The sequence below is a fragment of the Scylla paramamosain genome, chromosome 46 (genome assembly GCF_035594125.1).
Source record: "Scylla paramamosain isolate STU-SP2022 chromosome 46, ASM3559412v1, whole genome shotgun sequence".
In the NCBI taxonomy this organism is placed as follows: Eukaryota; Metazoa; Arthropoda; class Malacostraca; order Decapoda; family Portunidae; genus Scylla; species Scylla paramamosain.
In genome coordinates, this window is record NC_087196.1 from 9,850,135 (window position 1) to 9,864,260 (window position 14,126).

The 14,126-nt window shown below is 39.0% G+C and overlaps 1 protein-coding gene across 10 annotated transcripts in view; it reads left to right on the top strand.

Moving 5' to 3' along the window:
- Nucleotides 1-532: 532 nt before the first annotated feature.
- The window catches only part of LOC135094572 (uncharacterized), a 41,723-nt gene continuing 28,129 nt past the window's right edge, over nucleotides 533-14,126 (top strand). For 3 of the 10 annotated variants that reach the window (XM_063994784.1, XM_063994791.1, XM_063994789.1), the window contains exons 1-5: nucleotides 2,651-2,998; nucleotides 9,404-9,529; nucleotides 10,911-11,111; nucleotides 12,602-12,754; nucleotides 13,392-13,433. In XM_063994784.1, the coding sequence (XP_063850854.1) occupies nucleotides 2,657-2,998; nucleotides 9,404-9,529; nucleotides 10,911-11,111; nucleotides 12,602-12,754; nucleotides 13,392-13,433 (864 nt within the window). In that variant the 5' untranslated portion in view covers nucleotides 2,651-2,656. Of the gene's footprint in view, nucleotides 849-2,042; nucleotides 2,146-2,650; nucleotides 2,999-9,403; nucleotides 9,530-10,910; nucleotides 11,112-12,601; nucleotides 12,755-13,391; nucleotides 13,434-14,126 lie in introns of those variants that run through there. The other 7 variants (XM_063994785.1, XM_063994792.1, XM_063994788.1 and 4 more) reach the window with 5 other exon arrangements.

The window sequence follows — 14,126 nt, forward strand, 5'->3', positions numbered from 1 at the left end:
GATGCTGTGTACAGACGACGCGCCTAAACCAGTGTGTCCTTGCATCACTTTGTTTCATGACAGCTTGTGTGCAGTTCAAATTTGTATAGTTATATATATATATATATATATATATATATATATATATATATATATATATATATATATATATATATATATATACCTACTGGGAAATTATCAACTAAAAACATTGTTATTTTTTTTTATCTTACTGTTACAATTATTTATATACAGTGTTTACATTGACATCAAGGAAATGAAATAAATAAAGACGAGGTCAGAGCCAAACAATATTTACCATTCCCTGCTATCTGGCTAGATTTGTCAAAGGAAACACTAAAATTTCCTCATAAAACCGTAATAAACTTTCTTAAAACACCCAAAAGCACTTAATAAAATGTAAAAAAATCTATAAGAACACAAAACAAATGACAAGAGGTCCTGAAGCATTCAAAATAGGAAAATAAAAAACTTTAGACAGGCAGCCACTAAGAGTCACAGGCACTCGCGGGCTAAGGACTAGTGCTGTGAGGGCAGGGGGCGGTGGTGATGGTGGTGACGCTGGGGAGGCAGGGATTGGTGTTACATCGCTTTGGTGGGCACTGGTCAGTCTTGCCACACACTCTCCTAATAGTGATCAGTGCATATTCCTGGCGGTGGCGGTGGTGGTGGTGTGATTACATTGTTTTGGCAGGGGCACTGGGGAAGGAGGGATTGGTGTTACATTGTTTTAGTCAGCACTGGCCAGTCTTGCCACACACTCTCCTAATAGCGATCAGTGTTTGCATATTCCCGGCAGCTTCTTCCTCCATTAAGCAGCACCAGAGAGACACAGCTACTTAATTAAGGTGAGTACAGTGTTGGCAGCCTCCTCCTGTCAGCCTTACCGCCCTCACCGTAACACACTCCTCCCTCGGACTTCCTGTCAGTTTATTCGTTATTTGGGTGTTTTTGAGGTTATTTATTATTTATTTAGGGTTTCCTCGCATCTGAGTCTGAAAATTTAGCTAAATATTGAAGGGAGATCTATGTAAACAAACAGATAGAGGTAGGGCGTCCTTATTATGAGCTTTTATCTACTTCATCTCTTATTTATTGTAAGCCTAACACATCACAAAGTGAAGCCACATGACTAGGCTTTCATATCCGCTAGCTAGATATATCCGTCATTGCCTCATTTACTTACGATGGAAGAATAACAGGCAAAATAGCGGCCGTTCTCTCCACTGTCAAGGGCAGCCATGATGCCTGGCTACCCGTTTCAACCTGTTGGTTCCAATATTTTTTGGTAATTTTCTTAACTTCTTTATTCTGGTGGTATAGCATGTTTTTATGGTTTATAAAAATAATTATTTGCTTTAGAAGTGTTTTCGTTGCTTGTGTTGAGTTGATTTCAATTTTGTGTTGCTTTACGAAAATGTGGGGTGTTTTTTTGGCAGTATTTTGACAAACTTGTTTTTTTATTTCACGCTCTAATCACGTCTTTTGTGTTTCTAAAAATCGCTTATGATTTTTAAAGTGTTTTTTCGTTCCTGTTGAGAGAAATAAGTGGACTTTAAAAATGGTTTATGGTCCTGTTAAAAGTTGTGATTACAACACTTTTTGTGTTATTGTCTCTCTATTTCAGCTTGTAACTAACTTTTCATTGCTTGAAAAAATAGTTCGTATGTTTTAAAGTGTTTTACCTTGTTGTTGAGTCAAAATGGGTGGACTTTTCAGTGGTTTTTAATCGTGTTTAGGTTCCAACACTTGTTTTTTACACAATTTCGGTTTTATTTGTTTACTTATGTTCCAAGTAACTTTTGATGGTGTAAGATGATAATTCAGATTTTTTAAAATTTTTTACGTACCTGAAAATTCAAATGTTGTGGACTTTTCAATGATTTAAATGGAGCCGAATATTTCAACATTTCTTCCATAATTCATTTGGATATTTTTTAAATACTACTCAGGCTGGAGCTTTTATAATATTTTGAATATTAGTTAAAGTATTTATCAAGTCAGAATATATAAGGCATTCGAGCCTAGCTCCATTTTTTCGAGTGGTCAATTTCAAAATGAAATCCGTTGCGGTACGTAAAATATCCGTGACGTCACAGCCGCCATCATGGACCCGGGACCTTGATCGGCTCCGCTGTCTCCTCGGTAATATTTATCGTACTTTGCAGTGTTTTCCTGGTGTTTCCACGTGTTTCTAAACTCAGACGTGTAGATAAGAGTAGAATGAGTAAGAAAATAAGAGAAATAGAGGAGGAAGAGGAAGGGAGAAGGAATGGAGGAGGTGATAAAACAGGAAAATGCTAAGAAAACAATATTTAGGTTAATTTTTCCTGCTGCCCTGTCTGTCTTTGTAGTATTTGTCTTCCGTGACAGTGCTTTCAGTGTATTTGGTGTGTTTAGGGGGTGTTGGAGTGTGTCTGGAGGTGTTTAGGGGGTGTGCGCACACAAATACCCCTCTCTCTCTCTCTCTCTCTCTCTCTCTCTCTCTCTCTCTCTCTCTCTCTCTCTCTCTCTCTCTCTCTCTCTCTCTCTCTCTCTCTCTCTCTCTATATATATATATATATATATATATATATATATATATATATATATATATAAAACCTAAATTCTGTATTTGGAAAGTGGCAGTTTTGCATAGTATTTGGAATATTTACATATGTACGATAATTTTACCATAAGTACAATAATTTTCAAACTGTGTAGTACGATAATATGGCCAAAACAATCTAGCAACGCTGGGCCCCGTTGGCAACACTCAGTTCCCCCTTGGACACGGTGGTGGGAGGGAGTGTGTCTCGTGTCTCCTCGCAACTTTCCTTTAAAACCCTCAGTAAACATGTCCACCGATGCGAGCGAGGTGGCGGAGGAGTACAGATCGTCCTTGAGAGACCTGGTGAACAATTCCAAGCCCTTGATCACCATGTTGACGATGCTGGCGGAGGAGAACAGATCACAAGCCAGTGTTATTGTGAAGGTTATTGAAGAACACATCCACGAGGTAAGTAGTTCACCTGTGCTTACCTGTAATTAACCTGATTGACTCACCTTTGTTATTCTAAGTTGTTATTGTGTTCAGGAATTTTCTTTTTCTTTCTCTTTTTACCATGCTTCATTTGTTTATTTTGTTTATTTTTTTACTGTTATCTTATTTATCATCCTTTATTCTATTATTTCATGCTTCATCATTGCTTTCGTCTTCAACTTTTTCCTCTACGTGACTTGGAGGGACTGGAGGAAAAGCAGAGAGGGAAAATAAACGTGGAGGAGAGATGCTTGTCCCCCCCCCTCCATTCCCTCCTCCCTCCCTCCCTTCTCCAAACCCGCCATCTTCTATCCCCTTATTTCTCCTCCTCCTCACACTTCTCCTGTTCTCCTTCCCTCTCTCCTCTGGCGGTGTGCGTTCGTTTGTCCGACCAACGAATGGGGAATAAGGAAAGAAGGGAGAATAAATAGGAAAATATGATCAAAACAATCGTCGCCATTTTTTCTTTTCCCCACCGACTTCTCTCTAATATCACTTTCCTCTTGTTTTATTCCCTCCACAAGCTGAATTATTGACTTTACCTCCACGAGCGATCTGGCATGGAGGTACGGAGGAAAGTGGGAGGAGAAATTGAGGGAAAAATACGAGGGATAGACTTGTTATTGTAGTAAAAGATGGCGTGTTCCAACCAGCTGGAGGATAAATGCTTATATTTTTAACCTTATTTTGATTCCTGTCGGGGTGAGAGTGTCTGTTAGGGAGGAAGGGGAGGCTGGTGAAGGAGGGAGAGCGGGGAGGGGCCGTGTATCGTAAAGTAGCGAGGATATATAATTTTTTTCATATATGTATTTTTTCGATAACAAGCAGTGTACTGTATTTTTATTTTATTATTGTTTTTTTTGTGGGTGTGGTTGTTTATGAAGGAAGAGGAAGAAGGGGGAGAGGGAAGGGAGTCCACAGATTAGCCTAGACGGGGGTAGGGAGGATAAGGTAATATATTTTATTGTTATTTCTATATTTTTGTCGGTTTAGGATTGTGTATGGAGTGTGGACGCAGAAGGGGATAAATGATAGGGCTTGTGTATCCTAGTTCATGGAAGGATGAGGTAGGATATATCATTTTATCAACTGAATGCCACAAACAATATAATTTCTATAGTTTTGTGGGGTGTAGGAGTGTGAAGGAGCAGGAGGGGGTGAAGGAGCAGGAGGGGGTGTAGGAGCAGAAGGATATGAAGGATGAAGTAGGATATGTAATGCTTTGGTAACCTGCATCCCACTGATAGTTATACTCATTTTTTTCTATGGATTTTGAGTGTTATGGGAGAAGTAGGAGGTGATGTATGTCTCACTAGGGATGCTACTTATTCTGGATTGAACGATTGCTGTCGGCGTCAAATTCTGCGTAGGAGTGCCAGAGAAACTAATGTGTACAGACTGCCGTGTGTTAAAAATGAAAACTGATCCTGGCAGTGGAGTAATGGCCTTGCTGCATTATCATCTCAGCATCACGGCAACACATTAAAAGTCCCTGGTGTTATGTCAGCTTCCACTTCACCCAACTGGTCCAATGTGTTAGGTCAGGTTAGGCTTTGCATGTGTCTGGTTAGGTTAAGGTTAAATTCAGGTTTGTGTAGTGAGGTTTAAGTTTGTCATGCCCCGGAACTGGTCCAGTGTTAGGTTAAGTTAGCCTTTGCATGTGTCTGGTTAGGTTAAGGTTAAATTCAGGTTTGTGTAGCGAGGTTTAAGTTTGTCATGCCTCGGAATGAAGAGTGGTTATGATTACAGTAAGTTTTGTTTAGTGAGGTTCAAGTTTGTTATCCCTCGGAAATCCACGGTTCAATTTCTGAGAGGCACGCAGGAAACGGCACCATGGGACGTGTAAAAAGCCGATAATTTTTTAATATGCTGCTTAATTTGGGATAAGGAAAGGGAAGGACCAGGCAGTGCTTATGAATTTTGAGCCAGCTGTATCTCTCTGTGGCGCATCAGAATATCTCTAATTCTGTTGGGTATAACATTCATTTTTTGATTAATTGTGTCGTTGAGTTTATCATGGTTGCTAATATTGTTTTAATTAATTGTTTTGTTGAAGGTGATGTGTGTGTGTGTGTGTGTGTGTGTGTGTGTGTGCGTGTGCAGTAGTTAGGTGAAGTCTTCGTGTCATAACTTCACAAGCACTAAGGAAAGGCTTGTATGGAGAGTAAAGGTTTGATGTCTGTTATAGGTCACAGAATTATTTGTGAGACCGTAGCACATCATTGTCAAAAAAGTTGTAGGTGGATATAAGGAAACGTTGGTCTTGCAGTGAAAGTCTTGATGGTTTGGGTGGTGTTCGGGTTTTTAGGAGATGCAGGCACCTTTTTTTTTTTTTTTTTTTTTTTTTTTTTTTTTTTTTTTTTTTTTTTTTTTTTTTTTTTCTCTGGACAGCATGACATTGTGTTGTTTGCAGGCGGCTGTAGCTGGAAACTCATATAATTGTGACAAGTTTTTGTTCATAAAGTCGCATTTTTCTGTTGAAGTAACACTCCAAAAGGGGGAAATAGAAGGAAAATTACACAGAAATTAGATAATCTGCACTTCCAAGGCATAGTAAACTTGAACTATACAAAAGTGAACTTAATCCTAACTAGTCTCCACTCCTGAGGCACAACAAACTTAAAACTAACCTCACTAAACTAAACTGAACTTAATCTTTCCCATTCTGTGCTGACCTTGCTAAACAAAACTTAACCTAACCTAACCTAACCAGACACATGCGGAGGGTGACTTTACCTAACATATTGGAGCAGTCAAGTGAAGTGCCAGGTGACATAACCACCAGGGATTTTAAGCTGAGTGGTACTGTTGTCCTGTGGTGATAATGCAACAAGGTCATTACTCCTCGGTCAAGGTCACTGTCTTGGTCTGCTATGGGAGGGGTGTTTGCTTCTCACTGCATTCTATCATTTTGTTTACAACTTGTGGTCCTGTTGGCAATTTTCCACATCGTTTGCTTATAATGATGCTGTGAACTCTTAAATGTTCCTGAGGCTTCTAAGTTATTGTTGTCTAGTTGCTGTTGATGTTTTCTCTAGTTAAAACTGACTTTATTGATAGTTTATATTGATTTTATTTTTTTATTCTTTTTTTCTTGTGATGGGTCTGTGTTTCAGGTATTTTAGGGCTTCATTGCAACCTTCAATTGAGGCTTACAGAGATGCTTTCATTATTAATTCTTTACCAGGATTTCTTTTAGCCTTATTTTCTGTGTTAGAGATGGGCACACATTTTTAATATTGGTACTACTTCTACAACTATTATTATTATTACCATTATCATCTCTCCTTCTACAGTTGCTACTACTATTGGTGTTAAACTTGAAATTAGAAAGTGGCTTATGACTCCAATACCACAAATGTCAAACAGATTATGGAGTTCAGTGTTACGAAAGGCTCAGGCTGGAGTTTGTGGAAGTGACTGTGCATTTGTGTGTCCAGCTGTGTTACTTGTGGCCTGTGCAGTACAATTATGATGCAGCTTGTTCATTCTAGCAGCCACACCCCAACTACCACATGTTTCTCCCATAGATAACCCTTTTCGTAATGGGAGATAAAAATAGATGTAGTAATTGTTCGGAAATGAAAATTAAGCTTGTGTATTTTATCAAGTCATGCCCCACCCAGCTCCTATTCCAGCTTTCTCCCATTAAGCTGTTTTGCATCTTTTTCGTAATGGGAGATAAAAATAGATGTAGTAATTGTTCGGAAATGAAAATTAAGCTTGTGTATTTTATCAAGTCATGCCCCCCCCAGCTCCTATTCCAGCTTTCTCCCTTTAAGCTGTTTTGCATCCTTTTCATAATGGGAGATAAAAATAGATGTAGTAATTGTTCGGAAATGAAAATTAAGCTTGTGTATTTTATCAAGTCATGCCCCCCCCAGCTTCTATTCCAGCTTTCTCCCTTTAAGCTGTATTACATCCTTTAATTAATAGAAGACAAATAGATGTAATTATTCAGAAATGATAACTAAGCTTGTGTATTCTGTCAAGGCCAATCTCAAGCAGCTTGTATTTCATTTTTTTCCATTAGTTAAACTGTAGTGCACCCTGTAATTAATGGGAGATAAGTTGAAAAATAGATAATCAAAAATAATTCCAAAACTTGCATCACAACATCCCAGGCACCTATTTTACCTTCCTCCTCTTTACTTAGGCTTTTTTCACCCTTTCACTGCAACACAACACAATTAGCAGCAGCAGAAGCAACATATGAAGTCTTTACAAACATCTACAAGAAAGTTAGCGATGAAAAAGAGTACATTTTGCTATTTCTTCCCAGTTCAAAGATTGGATGTAGCTGCAGATCAAGTAAAGATGTCTCAGAATGATTGGTGACTAGGGAAAGGTGTACCAGGTGACAGTCAAAGGATTAAATGAGAGAACAAGCTGAAAATAGATATAAGCATTCAAAAATCATTAATAAACTTGTATCTTGACATTCCAACCAGCTTCTATTTAACCTTCTCTCTTTAGATAAGCTGTAGTATATCCTGTAATTAATGTACAGGTCAAAAAATGCATGTAATGATTAAAAAAATACTTTCCAAACTTTATCACGTCACCAACCACCTTCTATATTAGCTTTCTCCCCTTAGTTAACCTTTCATTGGTATTTGGCATATCTTTCCTAAGTTACTAATCTTTCTGAGATATTTCCTTTCTTAACCACCTTCAAATGTTATGGTGGACTCTAAAATCTTTTCTTTTTAACCTCTCTTTGTTGTGATGCTTACAAAGATGGCATACATTTGTTTTTAGTGCTGTGAATTGTTGCCTATTGCTATGAAAGGGTTAATTTGTATCACATCTAATTAATATGCATGTAAAAAATGTATATATAATTAAGAAAAATAATTATTGAACTTTATAACATACCAATCAACAATTTTACCTCTCTAACATGTAAAAAAAATCTATATAATCATTCAAAATATAATTTCTAAACTTTATCATAACCTCCCAATCACCTGTATTACCTCTCTGTAACCTGTAGTGCATCTGAACAAATAGAGGGACAGGAAAAGGTGTGATTAATGAGGATGGTGCAGTGAGGCAGGGTGACAGGGGTGAGGTGCTGGCTGGGCAGGGTGCCATACGAGTGCACACCTGTGTAACGAAGTATTTTGAGCTGTGTGCCTGGCTTACCTGTGTCAGATTCAGGATTATTTATGCCAGTGAAGTGCCATTTAGTGTATTTGTTTCTCTCTCTCTCTCTCTCTCTCTCTCTCTCTCTCTCTCTCTCTCTCTCTCTCTCTCTCTCTCTCTCTCTCAATTTATCTTAAGTGCCCAGTGCTACCATATTAAATGTATACACAGTTTATTACACACACACACACACACACACACACACACACAAGAAAGATTGGGAAACTAAATTTACAAGGAACACAAGATACAATGACGTGTTTAAACTTAAGAGTATATACTTATTAAAAACACCATCATTAAACCAGAACGTGTAGAGAGAAAATGGAATGGTATAGGAGGAAAACTGAAGGGGATACCTAGATGAAATAAGGAGGTAATATTGATAAATAACACAAGCAGGAGTTACGTAAACATCCCTTGTGTGCTCATTGTAACACGGCCGGTGACGACTGTGTGCTAAACAATCTGCCTTGACACTTCACAACACCCCCTGCTTCCTGTATTAACATCTGGTGGCTGATACACATAGCACACCTGCCAGCCAATGCTCTGTGCTGTACTTGAGTGTGTGTGTGTGTGTTTTCTCTCTCTCTCTCTCTCTCTCTCTCTCTCTCTCTCTCTCTCTCTCTCTCTCTCTCTCTCTCTCTCTCTCTCTCTCTCTCTCTCTCTCTCTCTCCTTCCCTTCCTGCCCAGAATCGTCTAAGGTAGAATTTTTAGCAAAGGTTTGAGCGAAGAGTTCAGCTTTAGAAATAGATGTGATAGCAGTGGTGCCATCTGGTTGAAATAGAGGAGGGAAAGAAGAAGAAGCAAAGTTATTGGAGAGTGTGTGTGTGTGTGTGGGTCGTGTTAGTCTGTTATGAGACTTTGGGTAGACACTGGTTGGTACTGTGGGTGTATGTACTGTATGGGAAGCTCTTTTCGTATAGAATATCAGGTAATAATGGTTACTTCAGGGCTAGGTTAGGTTAAGTTAAGGTTAAGTTAGGTTAGGTTAAGTTAAGGTTAAGTTAGGTTAGGTTATATTACTATATCACTATTATTTGTATTAGTTTTGCTCTATTATTGCTACTATATTATTCTATTAGTGTCACACTTCACTATTATTATTACCATTACTTTATCATTCTATTAGTTTAATCTTATCTACCACCATTACTACTATTACTTTCATCATATATGTTGTGTTGTGAGGTCTGATTCACCCTGACCTTGCTCCCTCTCCCTCACCAGGTGCCAGGTCCCCAGAAGCTACCTGTCATGTACCTGATTGACTCTATAATGAAGAATGTTGGCACGCAGTATATTAAACTCTTCGCCTACAACATTATATCCACATTCTGCTGCGTCTTCGAAAAGGTCGGTGCTTTGTGTGTATATTTACCTAGCTGTGGTTTACGGGAAGGGGGTAATCTCATTGTATCCTGTCTCTATATCTATCTGTGTGTGTGTGTGTTGAATGAAGGACAAAATTACCGTGAACAGATAACATTTTGTGGGGTAGTGGAGGTAATAGAGGAACAGAATGATTACTAAGAAAGGAGAAAAAAAAGTAATTACGATTTGCTGAAAAGATGTGTGTGTGTGTGTGTGTGTGTGTGTGTGTGTGTGTGTGTGTGTGTGTTGCTGTACATCCACCACACACCTTCCCAGTACCTCTCTAAATCCCATCCTCTTTAAGTTATCTTCAAGTCAAGTTATGATATAAAGTTTGTTTTTCACTCATTATATACACAATGCATCTTACAACAACACATGGAAAACCCTCAACACCTTTTCTATATGCAACACCACAATTATCCTCCTTCCCATAAATGGTAATAGTTTTTCTTGATTATAACGTCTCCTATCTTCAAAAAAGCTTAATTTTATACCTTCACTATCTTTGCAACACCACAATTATCCTGTTTCTCATAATAGCTAATAGTTTTTCCTTCATTATCATCTTTCCTATTTACACAAAACCATAATTATCTTTTCCTCTTTTTTTTACAACAATCACTCTGGAATAGACTCAGTAATTAGGTTGTTAGTGCTGTCATTAGGAGCTTTAAAAGGAGACTAGACAAATATGTGGACAGGGATGACAGCTGGAAATGAGCAAGCACATTTCGTAGAGGGGCTGCCACGTGTAGGCCTGATGGCTTCTTGCAGCTTCCATTATGTCTTTATTTTTTCTCAGTATTAGAGGAGGGGAACATGGCCTTGAAATCTTGAGAGAGAGAGAGAGAGAGAGAGAGAGAGAAGCAAGATCATCCCACACACGCAAAAAAAAAAGAGAAAAAAAAAGAAAGGAGCTGAGGAAAAAGGGAAGGAAGTAAGAGATGAGAGAGAGAGAGAGAGAGAGGGGAGACATGCATGGGAAGAAACGTAAAAGAGGAAGAATGAGATTGCAAATAGATAGAAACGTATGAGAAAAAAAAATGAAAGAGAGACAGACAAAGACACAGACGCAACCTAACCAAACCAAACCAAACTTCTCACATCCCTTAGAGAGAAACACAGACACACACAAACCTAACCTAACCAAACCAGACCTTTTCTAACACCCCCTAAGAGACAATAAAAAGGCAAAGACACTACCTAACCTAACCTAACCTCTCACATACCCTAATAGAGAAACACAGACACACCCAAACCTATCCTAACCAAACTAACCTTTTCTCACACCCCCTAAGAAAGAAGCAAAGACAGACACAACCTAACCTAACCTAACCTCTTACCCCCTACCTCCCCAAAGGTTGACGAGAGGACGCGGAAAAAGCTTTACGAGCTGCGGACAACCTGGAATGAGGTGTTTCCGAAGTCGAAACTGTATGGACTGGATGTGAAGGTGCAGGCCATCGATCCTGCCTGGCCCCTCCCCATTGTGCCCTCGGTGGGGGGGACACAGCCCACCGCATCCAAGCCCAACATTCACATCAACCCTAACATTATTAAGGTAAGTGTATTGTGATCTGTTGATTTCTTTGAGTATTTTTTTTACTATTTATTTATTATTTTTTTTTGCAAGTTATAAAGAAACAAGTGGGCCGACTGAAGATGCGGAGACTGTGTGGAAGAGGACAGGACAAGGGTACGCATCATGGGATGTTAGGATGAGCAGGCAAGATAGCCAAGCTGTACTGATATATGTATAGTGGATAGGATGAAATGGCTAACAACTAGACTGATGAAGAGAGCAAAGAATAGGATGAAAGAACTGGATAAAAAAAAGACCAGTGAAGGGAGTGAAAGATACAGAGGAATGAAATAGTAAACAAGGGAGACAGATGCACAAAATTAAGTATAGAATGGAAGAAAAGGGGAAAAAAAATAACAGTGATATGACAAGCAAATTAGATTGATGAAAGAAATAAAGGACAAAGTGGAATTATACTGTAAATAAGTCAAGACCCAGAAAATTAAAAGTACAATGAAAGAAAGAGATAAAAGAAACTAGAATTATATGGAATGAAAATACAAACAAGGGAAACAGATGGAGTGAAGGAAGAATAGAGCAGAATAATATGATAAACAATGGAGGGATAGAAAAATGAAGTACATAATGAAAGAAAAGGATAAAAGAAACTAGAATAATATTGAAGGATAATGCAAGAAAGACAAACAAATAGAGAGAAAGAAGAATAGTGTGGAATGAAATAATAAACAAGGTAGACAGGCAGAAAATAAAGTATACAGTGGAAAACAAGATAAATAACAGTAGAGTGCATTCATAAGACAAACTGAAACAGAAAATTGAAGTGTACAAATCGCGTGCTTAGATATTTGAAGCTCTTAATCTGCCTCGTCTCACCAAAAATAATCATGGACTGGTAACTGGTAATTGAGGCATGGTGAGGTGTGTTTGTGTTGTCAGGCACCAGCCGAGGCACACACACACAGTGCAGTGGGCCGCGGGTGGCGCGAAGCAGTGCGCTCTGGTGGCGAGGGGACAAAGTATGCCTCGTGCGGGAATTTTAATCAATTTTATGAGTACACATTGATTTTTTATTGATTGTAAGGCTCGGGGAAAAATGTGCTGGATACTTGAAGCTGCCGGATACTCGAATGCCAGATGAGAGGGATTTTACTGTATGTAACTTGCAGAATCCTAGAGAACAATATCTAGTCTTACCCTAAATAATAGATTTAGCAAAGAAAGAGATGAAAGAGAATAGACATTGCAATTTCTAGCCTGTATAACATATGAATGCAGCTGTAACAAAAGAAGAAATGTCCCAGAATGGTTAGTGTTGAAGGGCAGATGTACCAAATAGCAGGAAAGGGATGAAGTAGCAAAGGTAGCCCCCTCATGTCCCACAGTGAGCAGACCACCACTAGCATTGAGTCTGTGTCCTCTGCCCTTGTTTAATGAGGGAAGATTACCCTTTCTCTCCCTCACTCCCTCCCCCCCTTGAAGGCAACATTTCTCCTCCATCTCTCCCCCAGCCCGGAGGAGTTAAGGCAACCTCTCTCTCCACTTCCTCCTCCCAGAAGAACCAGAAGGATATGGAGATTCTCAAGCTGAAGAGAGAGGAGGAGTTGTTGTCCCTGGAGCGGAAGAAACTCATGCTAGAGAAGAAGAAGATTCTCCTTCAGCAGGTGAGAGAGAGAGAGAGAGAATGCTAGTAGTAGGTAGTAGTAGTAGTAAGAGAGAGAGAGAGAGAGAGAGAATATTTGACAATACACTCCTAAAGATAAAGATTTGGTGATGAGAGTGGAGAGATAGGAGATCTTTGGAAGTGCTTAATCAATAAGGTCATTGTAATCTCCAGTACAAAGCACCCTTCTAAGTCTTATGCTGAGTTTTAAGTTCTTGCCATCCTGACTTTCACTCATTATCTCGAGTTTCACACTTTCGTCATGTTGGTCACGCTCTAGATATGGGGCACTGCACTGCCACACCGCGCTGGATGTGAGATAACACACATGCACTCACACAGTTTAAGGCCAGGCAGCAAGAATAAATAAACATTTTTTTGGTGTTTTCAATGTTACGAGTTTTGTGACCTAAAGTTGAGTACCGTGCTGTTGGAAGCAAGCAAGTGTGAAACTCAAAGGGTACTGTATTGTTATGCTTTGAGGTGCTGATTAGTGAGTGGTTCAATGAGAGAGAGAGAGAGAGAGAGAGATCATACACTCCATTCACACATACACACAGTAGCCAGCCTTTCATTTAATCAGCCATGGGGAAAATTAAACAGACTCTAATTCGTGTCTCCCTTCCCCTCCTTGACAGAGTCGACAGACCAAGGGAGACACTGAGACAGAGAAGCCAGTTGTGAGTTTTCCCTTCCATTTTCATTTTATTCATGACACTTAAGATATTTGATTTTTTTGTTTTTCTCTCGTCGGTTTTTTCTCTCTCTCTGATTCTGATTAGTTTTCACATTATCTGTATGTCTGTCTGTGTATGTGTGTGAGTGTATGTGTAGTGTGTGTGTGTGTGTTCTGTGTGTTATGCATGTGTAATTGTGTCTGTTTGTCTGTGTATGTGTGTGAGTGTGTGTGTTCTGTGTTTATGCATGTGTAATTGCTTTATTGCTCCCTGGCTATAAAGTTAAGTGCCTCCATTTGTTCCATATTAAATAGCTGTATCAATATTTAGCTTTCCTTTGTTGTGTTTGTCTTCACGAGTGTTTGGGTGCTTGCCCGATTGGTGCCCGTCACTTTTATAAGCCTTGAAGTCCCTTAGATCTGTGTAATAGGAAGTGATTAGCTATAAACAAATTAGTGCTATTTAAACTATTTGGCCAATTATATGTATTTCTAATTGGTTAATATTGTGTGTTAGTGTAAGGCTCTGTCATTTTGTTTTGGTGATGTATTTATGTTAGACTTAAGAATGCAAGGGATGCTGTAAGAAGCCAGCAGGCCTATATGTGGCTGTCCCTTTGTAAAACATACCTACCTCTAGTCCTCTATCCACCCAAATCCATCTATTTTTTTTAAAGCTTAATGACTCAGCACTAAC